This window comes from Opisthocomus hoazin, chromosome 25, assembly GCF_030867145.1.
Source record: "Opisthocomus hoazin isolate bOpiHoa1 chromosome 25, bOpiHoa1.hap1, whole genome shotgun sequence".
Taxonomy (NCBI): Eukaryota; Metazoa; Chordata; class Aves; order Opisthocomiformes; family Opisthocomidae; genus Opisthocomus; species Opisthocomus hoazin.
The window spans coordinates 9710185-9729200 of record NC_134438.1 but is presented as its reverse complement, the minus strand read 5'-3'; the positions used below and the strand labels follow the sequence as shown (position 1 = coordinate 9729200).

At 58.1% G+C, this 19016-nt stretch overlaps 1 protein-coding gene across 7 annotated transcripts in view; it reads left to right on the top strand.

The window, feature by feature from the left end:
• The window catches only part of PLXNA2 (plexin A2), a 347075-nt gene that overhangs the window by 260169 nt on the left and 67890 nt on the right, over positions 1–19016 (top strand). For all 7 annotated transcript variants that reach the window (XM_075443255.1, XM_075443256.1, XM_075443254.1 and 4 more), the window contains exons 5-6: positions 13245–13345; positions 18133–18256. In XM_075443255.1, the coding sequence (XP_075299370.1) occupies positions 13245–13345; positions 18133–18256 (225 nt within the window). The remainder of the gene's footprint in view (positions 1–13244; positions 13346–18132; positions 18257–19016) is intronic.

The window sequence follows — 19016 nt, the reverse complement described above, 5'->3', positions numbered from 1 at the left end:
CCCCACTGGAGAAAGGGAAATAACCAGTGTGGCAGGGGAGCGGGAGGGAGCCGTGGGGTCCCTCGCTCCGCGGCGAGCGCTGGGCTCCAGCTGCCTCCCGTACATATGCTGCTCATTTTTCATACCGAACACAGCTGCCGCCAGCATCTCTTCCCTACCCCTGTTCCTGCCAGTTTTATGAGAAAAGAATAAAGAGGGGAAACAGATAACTGCAGAGGTTCATTTGCCAATTGTCAGGCTGCCGGTGCATCAGAAATAGAGCCATCGGTCTGCTTCCTCCGCCGCGCCGGGGCCGCGCAGGCATCGTTTCATTAGCAGCATTATTTATTCATGGCCCCCCCAAGCTGCTCTCCTTTTTGGAAGAAGGGACCTGCTGATGCTCCCATTTTTTCCAGGGTGGCTTTGGCCTTGATTAGCTCTCTCCGTATGGGGGTGGGATGGGAGAAGCTGCCTTTCCCCAGGACCTCAGCCTCTACCCGGGGGTGAAGCCCTTCTCTTCGCCACCGGGCTGCGATCGATCGGATCAGCAAGGGCAGGCGCGGGCGGTGGGGTCTGGCTGACGCTCTGGCTGCCTCGCTTTCTTTAGCTTGATAATTAGGAGCTCTCAGAGAGGGGGAAAAGAGGTCACGCATGGAGTGGGCCTATTAACCCTGTCCCTTGCCAGCTCCCTGCAGAGAAATGCCCTTGGAGCAGCTGCTGCGGCGCAGGCTCCCAGCAGGAAGGCAGCGAGGGGAGGGAAGATCCCCTGCCACCTCCGCTGCCCCGCACACCGGTGGGGATTTGCCTCTTGCAGCTGAAAAATAGAACGCAGGGACCAGACTTTGCCGAGAAGTGTTGGTAGGCTCAGCTCTGTCAGATGGCAGAGAGAAGCACCGCGGTGCTTCCCCGTGCCCCGTGCCCTGCCGGAGGCAGGCGGCAGGTCGTCTGCCCACCAGTCCTGCTCCTGGTGCCTCCTCGCAGATTTGTGGCATTCCCCACGCTGGCCCTTAACGAGCTGATCTGCTGCAAGTCTATTCAATGCCGTCTACCTTGGGCCTCCTGAGGCAACCCGCTGCATGTTCCAGTGGCTGGGAGGACCTTCCCCCTCATTTCCAGCCTCGCTAGAGACTGAGAGCGACCAATTTCCATCCGAGCCAGTTTGTTTTGTGATTCCAGTCAAAGTCCTTTCGACCCCACAGCTTTTCCTAGAGCCGATCCGTAGGGAGACTCGGCAGCAGTCTGAAGGATCCCCTCGCAGTCTGTCGGGTCTGTTGCTGTACCGACGCCAATGATATTTATGGAAATATATGCAGAAGTTCCTCAGGCTCTGATGGAGCAGAAATAGTTTCATGGCATTATTTGCCCAAAATGCCGCCGTTTTGAGCGCTGTATCCGGACAGTGAGAAGCTGATGTCAAAGTAACTGTTTACAGCAGGAGCTGATGTGGCTGCTAGGGACAAGTGACAGCACTGCAGCACTGGGAGCATTAATGCAGCAGTTCTGAGGTTTCTGTAGAAGCTTTGCGCCGATATCACCTCTGCCTTTCATCAAAACAATGCCAGAGCCCCAGAGCTGTGCTTTGATTCCGCTTCCCCCATGCAGCAGAACAGCAGCCCAAGGAAAAGCAGGTAAAGATGAAAGCTAAACTCCCTGCTCCACCTTCCCTGGCTACAGCAACCGTTCCAGCTTTCATTTCCAATGACGGGAGGCCCTGGGTGAGCTCTCCCCGTCTCCCAGGGGCGCTGCCAAGCCGCAGGCAGCGGTGTTTGCTCTGCGGTGTGCAGAGGGGGGGGAGGTGGGTGTCTGAAGGGCTGACTTGGTGGTGGCACTGCAAATGGAGTTGTGTCCCAAAATGATGGGAACATTGTGGGGAAGGTTTGATGGGTGAAAACCACCGTGTTGTGACTTGAGACCCACCAAAACCCCTAATTGTGCGTTTAAAGTAAACCTCAGGCTAGCGCTGTTTCTTTTGCCTCCGTCTTGGCAAGTTGCCTGTGGCTTCGAGGGCTCCACTCGCTCATCTTGTGGTTAGCTGGTCGGGAGTCACCCTAGCAGTCAGGAAAGGAATGTTAAAGGCCTGTTGTGTAAACCAACCACTGTCTGAACAGACTTTGTTTTCAATGTAAATCTGCTGCAGGGGATGATTTAACCTTCATTTATTCTTTTTTTTTTATTATTTCATTAAGTAAGATTTATACAGGTATAGTATTGGAAAGGTCATCCATCCCCCGAGCTGTGGGAAGAGCTCTGCGCATTCCTCCCTCTTCACTTCCCTGCTTTACCCCTTGTTTCGGGGTGGGAAAGCACAAAGACCGGGGGTTTTTGCCTTCCTGGAAAGTTAATTTATATCTGCAAGGTACACACAACCCTGTCAGCCCTCCTGCCCCCCATTCCCACACTTAACGAGTCCTCCCAGCTCAGCGGGGTTGCGGCTGGGGTAACCACTGCGCAGCCTTTCCCCGGGGGAGTGCATCCCAGCGGAGGGGAACGGGGGGCTTGTCCCACTCCTCTCCCTGAGAAAACATGAGATGAGGTGTCTGATGACTGCAGCAGGGACCTGGGGTTCGGGCTGAGGTGCTCTGGCTTGCTGTGCTGCTAGCAATTCGCTCTGCACTTGCTGGCAGGCTCTCCTCTTCTGTCTATGAAATGCAAAATTTTATGTTTTTCTTGTTTACTGAGAAGTTACGAGGCTGAGGGAGGTTTTTTTGGAAAGATATTTAAGATCCCATAGCACCAGTGATTCGCCACACCAGCACAGGTGTGCTTACAGCCGTGCTCTGTTTATGTCCCGTCAGCTGGGCTGGCCGTCCAGCTCCGAGCACGGCGCCCACCGGGAAGCCTCCCTGCTCGCACAGAGAAGACTTCATCCAGGCACGAAGGTCCACAAGCCACAGCAGCAGAGCTGGGAAGGATGTTTTGCAGCTTTCCTACCAGCAACCTGTTCTCCAGGGCCTTCCCGAACCCGGAGAGCAGATGGTTGGGCTGCAGGCTGGGAGGCGAGGACCGGGCACTCTTGTTGACATTACCTTCACCAGAGTGCCTGTCATCATCAGCATGGAAATGTCACCAAGTACCCCGGAATTATCCCTCTATGGTCTCTTACTGGAGAGAGTCCAGCGGAGGGCTACGAGGATGATGAGGGGACTGGAACATCTCCCCTACGAGGAGAGGCTGAGGGAGCTGGGCTTGTTCAGCCTGAAGAAGAGAAGGCTGCGAGGGGACCTTATAAATGCTTACAAATATCTGAAGGGTGGGTGTCAGGAGGATGGGGCCAAGCTCTTTTCAGTGGTGCCCAGTGACAGGACAAGGGGCAATGGGCACAAACTGAGGCACAGGAAGTTCCGTCTGAAGATGAGGAAGAACTTCTTCCCTCTGAGGGTGACGGAGCCCTGGCCCAGGCTGCCCAGGGAGGCTGTGGAGTCTCCTTCTCTGGAGATATTCAAGACCCGCCTGGACAAGGTCCTGTGCAGCCTGCTCTGGGTGACCCTGCTTCGGCAGGAGGGTTGGACTTGATGACCCACAGAGGTCCCTTCCAACCCCTACTATTCTGAGATTCTGTGATTCATTAGAAGAGGCCTCTGATCAGGTTAATCTCGCTTTCCCCCTGTGGAAAGGAGGATGCTGAGCAGCTGTATCCGCCGGCAAGTGAAGGCAGAGGGAATTTCTGGGACGGAAGGACGCTGCGAGCCTCGGGTGTTCAGTGAATGGGCAGTGATTGCTTTGGCTCTCGCACAGAAATGCAAGGGCCGCAGCAGTGGCGTTGATGGTGGCGATGGAGACTGATGGGAGCGGTGCTCTGCAGCGGGGGCCCGGACGCGGGTGCGGTGGAGGCCGGCTAGCGCGGGTCTCCTGCCGAGAGGAGGGGAGAGGAGGAAGCTTCCAGCCGGGTGCCTTTTCTCAGCCTCCCGATGGTCTGCTCTCCCTCTGGGGATGCAGAAGCCAAAGCAAGCACGGGGGAGGGCGGAGGAAACATGTTTTAACAGTAAATATGGCCTTGTTATTTATCAGTGCAGAGTAATTGAAGTAATTTCATGTCGTTTTTAAATGCAGTGCCTAGGGATCTAATCTATCTGTCTAATATTAATGGGTAATATTTGGTTGCCTCATTCATTCATTACTGTTTTCATTAAGACTCTAATCCCATTTAGGAGTCTGTTTGTCATTTTAAACTCCTCTGTTTTATCTTAGCCTGCCACAATCCTTTTTAACAACTTAACTGAATTCATGAGTTCTAGGCTAGCAGCTTGGGGGAAGGGGCTGCTGCTGTCTAGCGTGTGGTTTTTATGGGGAGGGAGGAAAAACAGACGGCTGAAGGCAATCGCAAGCAGCAGGCACGGCGCTTTCCTGGGACACACACCACTGAGATTTAGGTCTGCCGTAGCAGCTCTGGATGTCTGCGTTTCAGAGCGTGGAGCTCCCTGCTCTGACACAGAGTGCGTTGACACCCACGTTGAAGCCTCCATCGTTTCCAAACCGGTCGAAGCAGCGGCTTGGAGCGGGGCCGTTGTTGATGAGCGCTCGGGGCGTTTCCAGACAGCCGTTATCCGAGGAATCGCCGCTTCCAGTTGTTATCGCGTCGTGGGCGCTGCTCAGCACCAAGGCCCCGGAGGTGCTGGTGAGGGCTTGCAGGGACGTCCACGGGAACGTCAATCCCCAGCACATCCGTGCTGGTGCAAACCCTGAGGAGCGCGGTCCTTGGCTTCCAGGTGGAGCACGCTGCAGCGGTGCGGCTGCTACCCCGCAGCGGGAACCGCCCGACCCGGGATGCCCCCCTGCGCGGTGACCGCTGCAGAGCGGAGCAAACGCGGGCTCAGAGCTGCGACCGGGGCGTTGTGCGCCGCGGAGCCGCCTCTCCCCGCCGCCGGGTGCCGGGGCTCTGGTCCCTGTCCTGGCGTGGGTTCCCCCGCTCCGGGGTTGGGGAGCACCCGGGGAAGCCTCGGCCGGGTCCCCGGCATCACCTGCGGCGCCGAGCGTGCGGCGGAGCCGGGCATCCCCTGCGCTGCGAGACGTCCAAGTCTAATTAGAGTCCCGGGGAATCGAACCATTGTGCTGTTAATGACTCTCTGGCAATGTTCTGACTAAAACAGTAATTTTAATAAGCGCAGCCCAATTGTAAGTGTGCGCTGAACACCTAATTACATTGGTTATAACTCCAAAATTATTCAGAATTCTATTTTTGCCACTTCCTTGCAAAATAGAGAGGGAAAGAAGCACGCACTTCATAATTATTCACCTTAATTAATTTTCTGAGCCTCTGTTAAAACTTTTAGATGACTGCAGGGAGTGTGCTGTGAGTTACATGGCAGCAAGGCAAAGCACTGAGCGCCGAGGCCGTGAACTGATGCGAGATGAAAGTTTACTGTGTTGGATTGATCCCCACCTGAGCCCAGAAATTTTGGAAAGCTGTTCCCCTTTTATCCTTATTAATTAGTTCCCCTGAGGCCTGGACTAATCAGCACTGCAAAGGACACGGCGCGTTGGCTGGGCGGCCGTGGCAGGGTGGTCTCGCCGAGCAGCGTGCCGTGCGTCAGAAGACGGTGCCAGCGCTTCGAGAAGCCTCTGCTGATGGCAGCAGCGATGTCCCCCGGCGGGGACGCTTGGATGTGCCACGCAGCCGCGCCGGGCACGTCAGCTCCTCGTCCCGAAACCCGGAGCAAGCCCGGAGGGAGCTGGCACAGGCAGCGGGAGGTCGGGTCACCCCGGCCGGTGCCGGCCGCACGCAGGGCGGCTGCGGAGGATCTCCCACCCGGACAGAGCTGCTCAGCACGCCTGCAAAGAGCCTGGCTTCCAGAAACTCATTTGAACTTTGTTTTTGCAGTCAAGAACAAAAATGCAGCTCCCCTGAGGCGCAGTGGTTTTCCAGGGGAGGAAACGCGTGGATGTACTGCAGCAAAACCTTGTTTTTGTGGTGGAGACCTTTAGCATCTCATGCCTTGTTATTACTGTGTGAACATTTCTCACGTTACCCCCTTTTCTCGTCAAGAAAGCAGAGTTTCTGTGGGTCAGTTCTGTGGGAGAGCGGAGCAGCTGAGTGTCCCACGCGAGACAGATCCCCTGCGGAGCATCCCGGGCTGGAGCCAGCGTGGTGGGCGCGCGGCTGCACCTCTGCGCTCAGGTTTGACCGAATTGCTCAGTCCATAAACTCTGCGGATTCCAGAAGCCTGTCTAAAATCTTCAGCCGTTGTTTTTATTTCTACGCTGGAGACGAAAGAATCGCTTCCTGCTCTTGGGCACGCGCAAGGATTTCCCGCTGGCCCGCTCTCCGGTAGCAGAGGAGACGCAGAGCTGAGAGAGGCGACCGTCCCCTGCCCCTGGTGTCCCCGGGTGGTCTGCGCTGAGCGGGAGGGACCCAGGTGGGAGCAGTGGCTGTGGCACGCACGCTGGCGCTGGGTGACCTCTGAGCGTGGGGCGGGCACCTGAGCGACGGTGAGGGGTCCTGAGCACTGTGCACGGCCCCGAGCGCTGCCCTGCGGTGCTGGAGGGAGGGCGAGGGGCTACGGCACCCAGCCCACCCTGCCCCTGTGCCACCTCCCGCTCTGCAGCGAGGGCGGGGGGAGCTGCCTGGCTGAGCAGACCGAGCGTTGGGTGGATGGTCACGGGCGGCACAGGTTGGAGATGAGAACCCATTTCTGCTCCAGGTTCACAGGACAGCGTGCCGCTCCTGGGAGCGGGGTCGCATCTCTGCCGGACTCTGTTATTCCAGCAAAGCTCGCTCAGATGTTTCCTGCCGGTGCGGTGATGAACTGGAGTCGTGGTCAACCGCGGGGAAGCGTTTGTCTGCAGGAGCCTGGGTGCTGGAACACAAGTCTGCTCCGAGCCCGAGTCCTCCTGGCGGCTGCTGGGTTGGATGGAGGAAACGGTGGCTTGAGGACGATTTTACGGCTTGATTAAGCCTTCATGTGGGGCGATTGCTGTTTTTTCACTCTTTCTTGCATCCCAGAGGAGGCTGCCCTTACTTTCATCTCCTCCCCTGGCGCCGTACGTGGAGGGCAGCTGGGAGCCGTGGGGACAGGCGCGTTGGAGAAGGTCTGATCCCTCGCGGAGAGCTAGCCGGTCGCCTGTGCTCCAACACAGCTTGTCCTCCTACGATGCTAATGAGGTCCTCACTGCTTAAAGCCGAACTCATTGAAAAGGCTGCTTGGATTGGAGTTTAAGGGACTTTCTCCACACGCATCTGCAGCGCTGTAATTAAATAATCCCTTTGTAGTCATGGAAACATTGTCTCGGTGTCCTCTCCCACTCGCTGCTTTGCTGCCAAAAGTTGCAGGCGTTGATTTGGTTCTGACAGCCCTTGGGTAGCTCTGCTGATCCCTCCTCTGCCGAGCAGCGTGAGAGAGGAGAGCCAGGTCCTCTGGTAGCTGCTGTGCCCGTCAGGAGACCTCCCCTTGTCCGCGCCTGCGTCCGTGACGGGGACGAACGCTGGAGCGGGTGCTCCTGCCTTCGGGGGCTCGGCTGTGCTTCGGGGACGCTCCTCAACGCTCTGCGGTTGAAACGCTCCCCTCGGCCCCCGTGTCCTGGCTGCTGCCCCGCGCAATGCGCTGCCTGCTTGGCGTGTCCAAGATCTCCACCGGCTCTGCTCGAGTCGAGAAGCAGTCGTTGCCAGGTGGGGCTTTTGGTACAGCGTGGGGCGGGTCGGACCCGCGGGGCTTGCTCGGCAGAGCCAGAAGTGCTCTGCATGCCCATGTGCTGGTTTTTCCAGCAGTTTTTGGCAGAACCGGGATGACGGGAGGACTCCAGATCTGAGCAGCTCTGCGGGAAGACGCAGGGAGGAGAGGCAGTGGGCAGAAGAGCCTCTCCAAGTTTTTACAAGCCTCTGAGAAAGTTTCACGTTGTTTTCCCCAGCTCTGTCATCCTGACACATTTACGGCTGGAACTGATGAGTCTTCCTTGCTCCTTCCCACACTTTTTCGTGTCTCCTGCAGCAGCACAAAGTGGTGTTTTTTTCATGAATGAGGGGAAGAATAAAATCTCATTGGAAAGTTCATCAACTTTGGGCTCCTGCTCACTGAGTGATAGATAGCTTTAATTACATTGAACTAGTTGGCATCTCTGCTACACTCCCCAAAGTCATTAAAAATAGATTTTCTGTCTGAACTCCAGCACGCCGAGGGGTCTGCAGGCAGCGTGCCGTGGCGGGGGGACGCCCCGGGGGCTGCCTCCAGCCAGGGAGGTCAGAGGCCGGTGCTGGGAGCAGGCACAAGCTATGGAAACTTCGCTTTGTTTGTTTATTTTATGTATTTATTTATTTGGAACTGGATTCTCGCACTTACTCTATTCTCTCTGGGGCCTGCAAGAGTTGGAGTTCACGTGCTTTGGAGAGCCTATTGATTTTTTTTTTGGTTTTTTGCTGACGTTATGGGTCAGTCAAGGAAAGCAATAATGAGACTTTATCATTTAATTATTGAGAAGCAGGTTCATAAATAGGGAACTGAAAAAACTCAGCAGCAGAAGGTAGCAGTGCAGCTGCAGGGAGGAGGGCACTGCCCTCGGGAGTGAGGAAGCTCCCCAGGAGTGTGGTTTTCTTGGCTGCCGTCCTTCATGCAGATGCTGCAGAGCTGCTTTGTCGCTCTGCGTTCGCCGTGACCGCGCCGAAGTGCAGCGCCCGTCGCTCCGCTGGTCCCCGCCACGGCTTGCTGCCTGCGCCCGGGCTCCGCGGGCAGCGGGGTCCCGCTGGCCGGCCGGGAGGTGCGGAGTTTGGGGCTGCGTTCAGGAAACGCCCGCGTGCCTCTGCTTGGCTGCAGGACGTCTGGCCTCGTGTTTCTGCTTGCTGGAGCAGAGATCTCAGGGCGTCCAAAGCGGGCATCCGCTTTTGCAGGCTCTGGCTTCGCTGTGAGGTCTGCGGGTGCTGCAGGGTGGGGGCTGAAGTCGGAGCTTTGCTCGCTGGGTGCTGCAGGACCTCGTGCTCCTGCTCTGCAGACAGGTTCACCGGCCCAGGCAACAGCTTTGTGCGGGCTTAGTCTGGGGTGGGGAAATGCGCTCCAGAAGTGGTGATAGACCTGCTCAGACGTTTGCTCGGAGTGCCAGCAGCATTCCTCTGACCTATGTTCTCTAATGTAAACCAAGAGAAGTATTTGCGTTTAAAAACTAAATACTGAAAACCAAAGCCCTTTCCAAATAAACCCTTCTGTTGCACGCAGAGCTGCCTCGGGGGCTGGCGAGGATGAGAGAGCAAATAGACCAGGCTGCGACAGATGGGAGTCACACTGGGTATGCATAGCTGCGAGCTGCTGGTGCCCGCTGGGACGGGGAAGCCGGCGTGGGGATGCCGGGAAGGGGATGCCATGAGTGCCTGTGGCCATCGGGATGGGGATGCCCTGAGTGCCTGTGGCCATGGGATGGGGATGCCAGGATGGCGATGCCATGAGTGCCTGTGGCCATAGGATGGTGATGCCGTGAGTGCCTGTGGTCATGGGATGGTGATGCCGGGATGGGGATGCCATGAGTGCCTGTGGCCATGGGATGGGGATGCCATGCGTGCATGTGGCCATGGGATGGGGATGCCGGGATGGCGATGCCGTGAGTGCCTGTGGCCATGGGAGCTGGGCTGGGCAGGCAGGACCTGGTGGTGGCCATGGTTTGGGCTTACGGAGCAGGTGCCTTTGCTGCTCTCTGCCTTTGGAAAGCCGTGGGCCTGCAGAGCCGACGGGTAGGATCGCTCCTCGCTCCCTCGCCGCCCTCTCCACTGCCGTGCCGTGGGCAGGCGCAGGCGATCACCGGCCTCATGGCCGCAGGCATCAAACCCCTCCTGGCTTCACTGGTTCTGCCATGCCTGGGTGCTGATAGAAACATTTCATTTCTCGCTTGAGCTGCCTGCAGCCATAAAATCTGCCGAGACAGATCCTCTGCAGCGTTGTCGCGGGGCCGAGCTGCCGGCGCGGGCAGGGGCTCGCCGGACGCCTCCTTCGAGGCCGAGCGGGATCCGCTCCCGTCGACGGGAGTGTCGGCGTGCGGCTCGGCTGCCGGGGTGCGGGCGGCCGTGCTTGTGACAGCGACAGCCTCTGCCGCTGCCGTACCGGAGACTGTCAGCAATCCTGCTGCTGTCTTCTCTTTATCTTTCTGCTGGTTTTCCTGTCAGCGCTTTTGTGTCTCATTTTCTTACTGTTCCCTTCCTTTTCAGCTGCCTCTTTGCCTCCAGCCGCCCTTTCTTCTGTTGCTTCAGGGCAGTCCCTGGCTGAAGGGGGCATGGGGAGAAGTTACTGGATGTGGGAGGCCACTGTCCCCCATCCTGACCCGCGTTGTTTCTGTTTCCACGTGAGGCATTGGTGTTCCTCGGCTTCTCTCCCCAGCACAGCAGTTCACACGCACAAATGCTTTGGTCTCGTAATGATAATTAGGCTGGCAGAGAACAGTTTAAAAATACCTAAAGGCAAGAGAGTGCTTCCAGCCTGCCGTCAGGAAGAGTGAGGGCAGCTGAGCTTTACTTCTGTGCTGTCTCCGAAGGAAACAGAGCTTTCAGTCTTCCGTGTTCATGATAGCTGTGGGATAATATATGGATATATCCTATTCTTAATGGTATTTCTCTTGTTTTTCCATTGAAACGAAACATATTCTTTAAAGGGTTGGAATATTTTCGATGTTTGGATTGTGGAGGGTAAGGATGGGCAGTTATGCGTTAGTACTGTGAGAGCTGGACAAATACTGCAAAAACCCCCAGCCTTTTTCATGCATACAGATATTTAAATGCCTTCTGTTCATAATGTTTTTGAACTCCTTCATTTAAGCAGTTACTTGGGTATTGGAGCAATGCAAATTTTCTGGCATTCATTTTTATGAAGGGTGAATTTCAGTGTCACGGGCATAAGTGGTGGAGAAAAGCAGATGGTTTATTCTTCCCTGAAGTCCTAGACCTTCCTCCAGGCAGGGACCGCAGGGCTACCGAAGGGCTGACCCAGAGGCACCCTCGGGCTCTGCTGCCCTGACGCTGGGCTTGCTCGGACCGGGCAGCCCAGCCCAGCCCCGCGCCTCTGCCAGCTCTGCTCCGGGCACCCAGCACTGCAGAGAGGTGAGCAGGGGAAGCTGCCTGCCCTGCGTCTGAGGCGTTACAAAGGCAGGATCCAATGGTCCCACTTGGGCTGGAAACCTGCGACTCTAGGCATTGTTCAAAATTTCTGTGTGATTTTTAAAAGATTATCATGTGCAGAAGCCACAGCTTCTGAGCAGGAAAAGAACCCAAATGCCTAACATAAAACCATCTGTAACGAACTGTTATTCATATAATTCAAATACTCTGTTATTTATAGAGCCCTGTGAGAGCATCCAGCTCCTCACAAACATGAAACAAGCCCTGAGCTGCATATAAATCACAGGGAGAGATCCTGCCAAGCCTCGCATCGTGGGTAAGAGGCGGGGGATCGGCAATACCTGGTGACTTCGGGGCTGTCCTGACCTCCGGGTGAGAGCCATCCCGCCAACGCGCTGGGCAGACTGTAGGGGAAAGCGGGTGCCCTCCCTGGCTGCGTCCTGCGGTGGCCGGTGACTCCCACGGGGCTGCCCGTTGGGTTTGGAAAACACATGTTTGCTCCTGGGCTCCCATCTGGGAGCAGGGTGATGCTGATCTCTGCCCTGGGAGATTCCGGCTCCTCGCTGGCGGCGGGGTGGCTGTGGGCATGGCCGTGGCTGCAGGTCCATGTCCCGACCCCGGGGAGGCTGTGCCTGCCGCCGGGCTGGGGGCTCAGAGGGGAGAAGCAAAGCAGGTAAAAGCCGTGTCGTGTGTAGCCACCAAATGCAGACGAGACCCCAGGAGGGCACTGCGGATGCCTTTTGCAGCGAAGAATCAATCCCAAGCCCTTGCTTTACACCTCCGTGCTTTTCCATCACCCTGCATTTCTCTTCTCTGGTTCTGAAGCTCTTCACAGCCGTCACAGGCTCAGTGCGTGCCCGGCGTACCTGGCTCTGCCTCTTGCACGCCCTCGGTTCCAGCTCCCGGAGCTAAGAGCTGCTTTGCTCTCAGCATACCCCAAGCTGAGCCCTGTGCCCTTCCCGCGGACTTCGTCTCGGCGAGAAAAAATCCCCAGCCCCGCGCATCCACGTGCAATTTTTGTTTTGGGAAAAGCTGTGAAGTGGGGCTGAGGAAACAAGAAGAACAGCAGCCCTTTTGGTGTCGTGTTTAGAGAGGAACTGGGTTCTCACTGTGTCAACAGCGCTTGGCGTGAAAGTGGCCGTTGTTCGGCGAGACACTGCTCCTTTCACCCCGCGCGCCCCAGCTGCTGGGAGCCGCTGGGAGCTGCTGGGAGCCGGGCGGGCAGAGCCGCTGCGGTGCCGACGCTTGGTTTAGTTTTCAGGCAGTTGCAGGCATCGCTCCCAGGACCCGAGGGGAGCAGCGGGTGCTGCAGGGTGGCTGTGAAATAACCATTTACAGTATTTGATAATAGAAATGTAAATCCATCGAGGAGGGGCTGACACCGGCAGGGCCGGTACAGGAGCACCGTGCTGCGGTGTCAGGGCAGGAGGTGCAGACGTACCGTGCCCGTCGGAGGTGGCAAGGGATGGGTCGCAGCGGTTACAGTGGAATTTCTTCGCTGGAGTCAAGCGGTGACCCGTGGTTAAAGCTTGGTGTCGTTTCGGAGCGCTTGGGGGTTTTGGTGCTGATAAACGGGTCAGGACCGTGCTACACATCGGCGTCGTGCGGGGACCGTCGAGTGCGAGAGGGGGTTGGCAGCAGCGAGCTGTGCTGGTGCTCCCTCGTGCGCTTCCCTCTCTCTTCTGCCCTGGCTTCTCTTGCTGGGAGAGGCGGGTGGCCGGGGAGATCGTGCCTTGGGCAGCCAAGTCCACGCTGGTGCTGGAAGGGCTCGGCGTGGCCAAAGAGGAGCAAGGGGCAAAACACCCACGTAGGCTGACTGAGCTGCCAACCTGCAAAATCCCAGTGAATTTTATTCCTCCTGCAGCAGCTTCCCCATGGCAAGCGTGAGACAGCAAGCTGTAGATCAGGGAGGAGAGGACAGAGCCTTCGCCCCGGGAGCGGCTCTGGGCAGGGAGGTCGGGAGGCTCCTGGCGAGCTGGTGCCGGGAGGCCGGCCGGGCTCGGGCCGCGGCTCTGCTGCGCCCGTGATCCCTGGCGTGGCTGCACCGAGGGATGGAGGGGCTTCACGGCTCAGTCCCCAATATTTCCTTCTCCTGACTGACTTCTGCGTGGATGTTGAGACAAATTCATTTGCGAATCGCTGTTGTGTTACTCGAACCGAACCGGCGGAGCAGGACGCGGAGCTGCTCTCGTTCCGCTTGCCGGCGGTGAGGAGCGCTGAGCCCCTGTGTGTGCTTCCTTGGCAGGTGTCCCGGGTGCCCGTGGAGTCCTGCGAGCAGTACACGACCTGCGGCGAGTGCCTGAGCTCGGGGGACCCCCACTGCGGCTGGTGCACGCTCCACCACATGTAAGTCCAGCCTTGGCCGTGTCGCTTGAGCTGCGGGCGGTGGTGAGAAAAGCGGCTCCCAAAGCCGCCAGGCACCTCTCATGCGGTCTTTACAAAAGCAAATTAGGCTGAAGTTCCTTAAATCCATTTCGTGAATGCCATCGAAGATCCCTGAGCTCCTGTACAGAGCTAAAGGAAAGCAAATTCCTGCTGTAGGAGCGGTGGTCTCACAGCACACGGAGAGGGTGCTGTGCACGCGATGGGAAGGCAGAAATTAAACCAGTGGGAACAAAGACCTCGTGTTTTGCACACTCCTGCTTGCCCAAGCCACAAGTCCCTCCCAGTTAATGGGGAATTTTTGAAGGCAGTAGTGGACTTGATTATACGAGTGGGACATTGCTTCCATAGAGGTTACAGCAGTGGAACGGAGCAGAGCACCGAGCCCTGTCAGGAAGAGAGATTTAAACGCTGCCTGGCAAGGTCCGAGGGTCTCTGCTCCAGCCGTCCCCGACGGGGCCGAGCCAGCGCGGGGCTGCGAGCCGGCAGCCCCGCACACACATCAGCAGGCACAAAGCGGGGCTGAAGGGTGGGTTGGTTTTTTTTTTTCAGGGGAGCTCCAGGAAACGCTCTCTGCATTCAGGCAGCGTCTGCGCCCTTCCTTTCTCCCCCCTGCCATGACAGCGATCACTTCCTCAGGCGGAAGGGGACCACCAGGCACAGCAGATCGGGGAGGGGGGGAAACCCTCGAGCAGGCTGCAGGAGAGGAATAGAAATCCCTCCGGCCGCGTGCCAGCTCGCGGAGCATCCCCGTCAAGCGCGCGGCGGTCGGGGCCGAGGCGGGGTGCAGGGCCCCGCGCAGCCGAGCTTGGCCGCTTGCCGGTGCAGCAGGTGCGGGAGCGGGAACGGCAGGCTCCTCCGCAAACCCGGCCTGGATTCGGGGCCCGCGGGCTTTTGGGGTGCGGACGGGCTCCCCGCAGCTTGCGTGGTTTGCAGAGGGTCGCTGCCACGCTCGGGGAGATGCGGGAGAGCCGTTGCAGCCGCTGGCCCTGAGCACCCCACGGGCAGAGCGGTCCCCGCCAGCAGCTCGGCAGCGTGGGACACAGGCACCCTCGGCATCTTTTTATTTCTTTTTTAGCTTTTTTCGTTTCGGGTGAGCCTGTCCAGCCCTACAGCGAAGCCACCGTATGTGCTGTTGTGTCCGAAAGTCTTTACTGTCACAGCAGCTCTGTCAGAAGGAAATGATTTCCATCCCCCCCTCTGCCTCTTCCCTCGGGGCGGCCATCCCTGTGTGCCTCTCCAGCGGCTGGGACAAAGCCACCGCAGCCTTGTGATGGTGAGGGGACAAGGCAGCGAGGAGAGGGGCCGTGCTCTGCTCAGCAGCTGGTCCGGCTGCGGGTCCCTAGGTGCTCCCAGGACCAGCGGCAGGGGTGCGAGGGCGTCCACTTGCCCCGGGACCGTGGCCTTTCGGTGCCCGCTGCTGCGGAGCTGGGCAGCGGGAGGGGACGGCTGCATCGAGGGTCTGTGGGCGTGGGTGTTCGGTGCTGCTCCTCAGAGCCCTCAGCAGCTCCTCTGCAAGGATCACCGAGCGCTTGCCTAATGCTAATGAGCTGAATCTTCATAAGCCACCTGGGAGGCAGGTAAAGGTTGTTATCTTCATTTTGCAGAGAGAAAACCCTCAATGTCAAGAGGAAAGAGAAGTGTCATTTCCTCTGCCCTTTTGGCCGTGACATTTCAGCATTAACCTCTTCCCAACAAGAATTTCTTCCCTGATGGTATTTCTCAACCCTCCCTTGGAGCATCTGCACTTTCCTGGCCTGCTTGGAGCAATGATCATTTTTTAGCTTTTGTCTTAGCTGTAAATAATTGAGTTTATCTTGCTGTTCCTGAAGCCTCTGTCATATTTGTTTGGAGGCCCCAAGCGCTGGAGTGTTTGTATTTAATTTGTCATCTCTCTCCTCCAATTCTTACATGCCCCTCCTGCCAGATGGCCCAGCTGCTCCTTGGCGCGGTGGAAGGGCTGCGGGTCGGAGGGTGATGCTCACGCTGTGGTTTCGAGCACTGGGAAGAAGGGTGAGGGGCAGAAGAGGAGACGTTTTCGTCCTGGAAAGAGCAGGAGAGTTGCTGGGCACCTGAGCAAGTGTGGGTATGGTGAGCACACCAGCGCTGAGTCTCCTTTGAGGATTGAAATCCAGTGGTTTCTCCCCACTGCTTTTTGTGGGGGTTTGCTCCTCGGGTTCGGGGTCTGTGTCCTGGGGGTACCAAGACCCCCAGGCAGCTCGGGGAGGCTGGCCAGCCCGCAAGGCAGCTCCTCTCTGGGCACTGGGCATCCACCTTTGAAGTTGCCAGAGGGTTAGCTGAGGGCATGGACGTGCAGGTACTGAGCTGTCAGGGAGCCAGGAAAAAAAATCAGGATTTTAACTGGTGAATTGGATGTCTGAGCAGGTACAGATGTGAGATGGACAGATGGGCCACCGCCCCGTTCCAAGTGGCATCGGACAGCGTGTCCTGCCTTCCACACTGCCAGCCAGAGAGGAATAATAAAGGAAAAGCAGTAGGATCTGAGTTGTCCTGGGATAAGCTTGCATTATCCAATACTGCATAAAGCTTTCCTGGCGTGCTCGTTGTGTGTTATTGCCTCTCAGAGGCCGGCGTCAGGGCTTACGGCTCGGTTGCACGCTGGGTGCTTGCGTAGGCGTGTGCGTACCTGGAGCTGAAGGGCAGGGGCAGCGGTGGTGCCGGTGAGCGAGCTCTCAGCGAGGTTAGAGCAGCTCTGGAAGCAGGAGTCGGGCACGCTGATACCAGGCTGCCCAGGTAGCTCCAGCGATGAACCTGAGCCCGGGAGGCAGCCGGAGCGGAGCCGGAGCCCCTGCCCTGAACGTGGTGCTGGGTGCGATGTGGCTGTGGGCAGCACCTGCCCTGCGCTGGGCTTTGGGGACTCCCGGACACAGAATGGCTGAGAAGGTGCTGAAAACCAGCAGGAAGGGAAAGGTGCTTGTCCTTCTGCGGAACTCACCCCGGGACCCCGGAGCAGCAGCGCGAGGGCTGGGCAGCCCGGCCCCGAGCCTCCGCTGCGTCCTCCCGGCCGGGGCTTCGCTCGCCGAGCGGCTTCGTCCTCTCCACGTGAGAGAAGGAGCTTCTGCTCCTCCTCTTCTACAACCAGGGAGCAAGCGGAGGCCTCACGGAGATTGTTATAGAGTCTCTTCAGCCCGGTGGGATTTGAAGCCTGCAAGACTTCCATGTGCTGCTCTCTGCCAGCGTGTTATTGTCTACAGGTCTATTTATCTCTGTTAGGGCTGTTGCCATAAATAGTATGATAAAAAAGAGCCATTCCGGCGAGTCAATGAGATAAAGGCTCCAGTCAAGAGCTCACTTTAAAGCTATCTTACAGATTCACTTAAACCTCCATAATTCTTCCTTTGGCAGCACTCATATTTAGCTCCATTATACTCCAGAAAAAAAAGGAAAAAACCCCAAGGGGGTGAGGAGAACGGCAAGAGTGTTTGCTGGCGATCGCTTGGGTGTTGGAAAGGGAAAGTGTAAACTCCACTGGTGTTCATCGGAAGCAAACAGCCTGGCAGGGTGGACGCGAGCTCGCCGTTCCAGCGCGGGAAGCCCCGGTGCTGCCGGGAGCTCGGCTGGTCGGAGCGGAGGGGGATGGCGGAATTCAGCCTCTGCGCCGGCCGGAGGCCGCCCGAGCCGCGCCGCGGGGCACCGGGAAAGCCGGCGGTTGGACAGCAGCAGCTCGTCACCTCGGGTAACGGGCAGATGGGAGGGACTGTCCGGAGGGAGCTGGCTGGTGGCACCTGGGGCTGGTGACAGCGTCTCGATCCTCTGACCTTTGCGCCACCCTTTGAAGTAGGGTCCGAGATTGGCAGTGAGTGAAGACGGATAAAGTTTGCTGACACCTGATTATGGCCATTAACACCGAAAGGCCAGATCTCCTCTGTGCCCGGGGAGGAGAGTTGGAAGAAGAAGATGTTCCCCAGATGTCCTGAAGCAGAAAGTCGCCGAGGGATGCCGGTGCTGTGCCGCAGTCTGATGTCCGGCTTGAAAGGCTGGTCGTTCTGCCTTGGTTTCCCAGCGGGCACTCCTCTGCCTGCTGGAAGCAACTGAATTTCACTCCGCTCCAAGGACACCTGCAATAGGAAAACAGGGCAAAGAAGCCTGTGGAGCTTCGTGGCGTGCCGGGAGCAGTCCTGGTGACTTCGGCGTGCTCGGAGGCTTGCGTTCCTGATGGCGGGAGTGGGAGAGAGCTGGGAGCCCCAGGAGTGAAAACTGCCCAAAGCGCAGCCGGCGGCCACCCCAAAGTCCCGTTCCTGGCCCTGCCACGCTCCTCAGCTCCGGGAGGCGGCGATTAATGAACTATGTGGTTTTGTTTTAATTAGAATGGAGGCATCGTCTTGTTACTGCCTGTTACTGCCTTACGGTTTTGTTTCTGTGCAGGTGACGAATTCACGGCTTGCAGGGGCCCCGGCCGAGCAGCGGCAGAGTGCCCGGCTCACCCTGCGCATGGGACCTGGCAGCTCTGGGTTGTGTCCCCGTGCAGGCGGGACTGGGAATTGCTCCCGAGATACTTGTGGTTTGTCTTTCCTCTGATCACAGAATATTTTTCAGTGCCTAACCTGGAGTTTGTGCCCGATACCTGGTCGCGGTGCAGAGCATCATCCACGGTCCTGCTGAGAACTCCCCCCTGCCCTGGCCGAGGCTCTGCCCTCCCGTTTATCTCGCCCCTGGTCGGCCGTAGCCCCCCGTGCTTTGACACCTTCCTGGGTGCTGTCGGTGCTCTGATGTGTGCTCGTGTGTGGCAGGTGCTCCCCGAGGGACAGCTGCGAGCGGGCGGACGAGCCATACCGGTTTGCAGGCAGCATCAGCCAGTGCATGAGCATCACCGTGCAGCCCGGCAGCATCTCCGTCTCCGAGCACAGCCTCCCGGTAGGTCCGGCCGGCGGGGAGGGGTAAGCTCCTTGGAGAGAGGGATTTCCAGCGTGATTCGGGTTCATAGTGAGCAGTCCATTCTCCAGACTTTCTCCCTGCCCATCAGCACAAATGTTTTCTCATGAAGTCAGGCTCGCAGAGGGACTGGTGAGGGAAGGGGTCATCCGAGCCGGGGAAGGAGGGGGTGGGGATGGCAGAAACAAATTCCCCTTCCCCTTGGGCCTCAGCTCACATTTCTCTTGGTCTGGTTTCATTAGCTGTTGAAAAGAAAGGCTTTGTTTCCCAAAAACCTCATCTGTGAGCTGCGCTCAGGCCTGGCTCTCTGAAGCATCCCAGCTGTTGCTCCCCGAGCCCCCCGCACCCCGCGGCAGCTGGCCGAGCTGCAGCCCCCCCGCTCCCTGCCACCGCTCGGTGTCGGAATGGCGTGGGGCTGCCACGAGGCCTCGCACCCCTCCAGGCACCGGCTTGCCACGGGGACAGTCCCCCCACGCGGTGGGGTCGGTGGGGACTCGCTTGGGGGGGTTGCTCGGGGCGGTTGCCGGAGCTGCTGTGCGTGCCGGGGGTGTCGGGGCAGGCACTGCTGCTCTCACGCGCTGCTGCTGCTGCCACGGGTTCCTGGCGCGGGCACTGAGGGTGGCAGGGCTTCTGCAGAGCGAGCGGGGGGACAACGGGCTGCCACCGCCACCTCTCCTGCACTGCTGTACCCAAAGGCTCGGCAGGGCGTTTTTGTGTCAGTAAAGAACTGCATCCTTGGCTT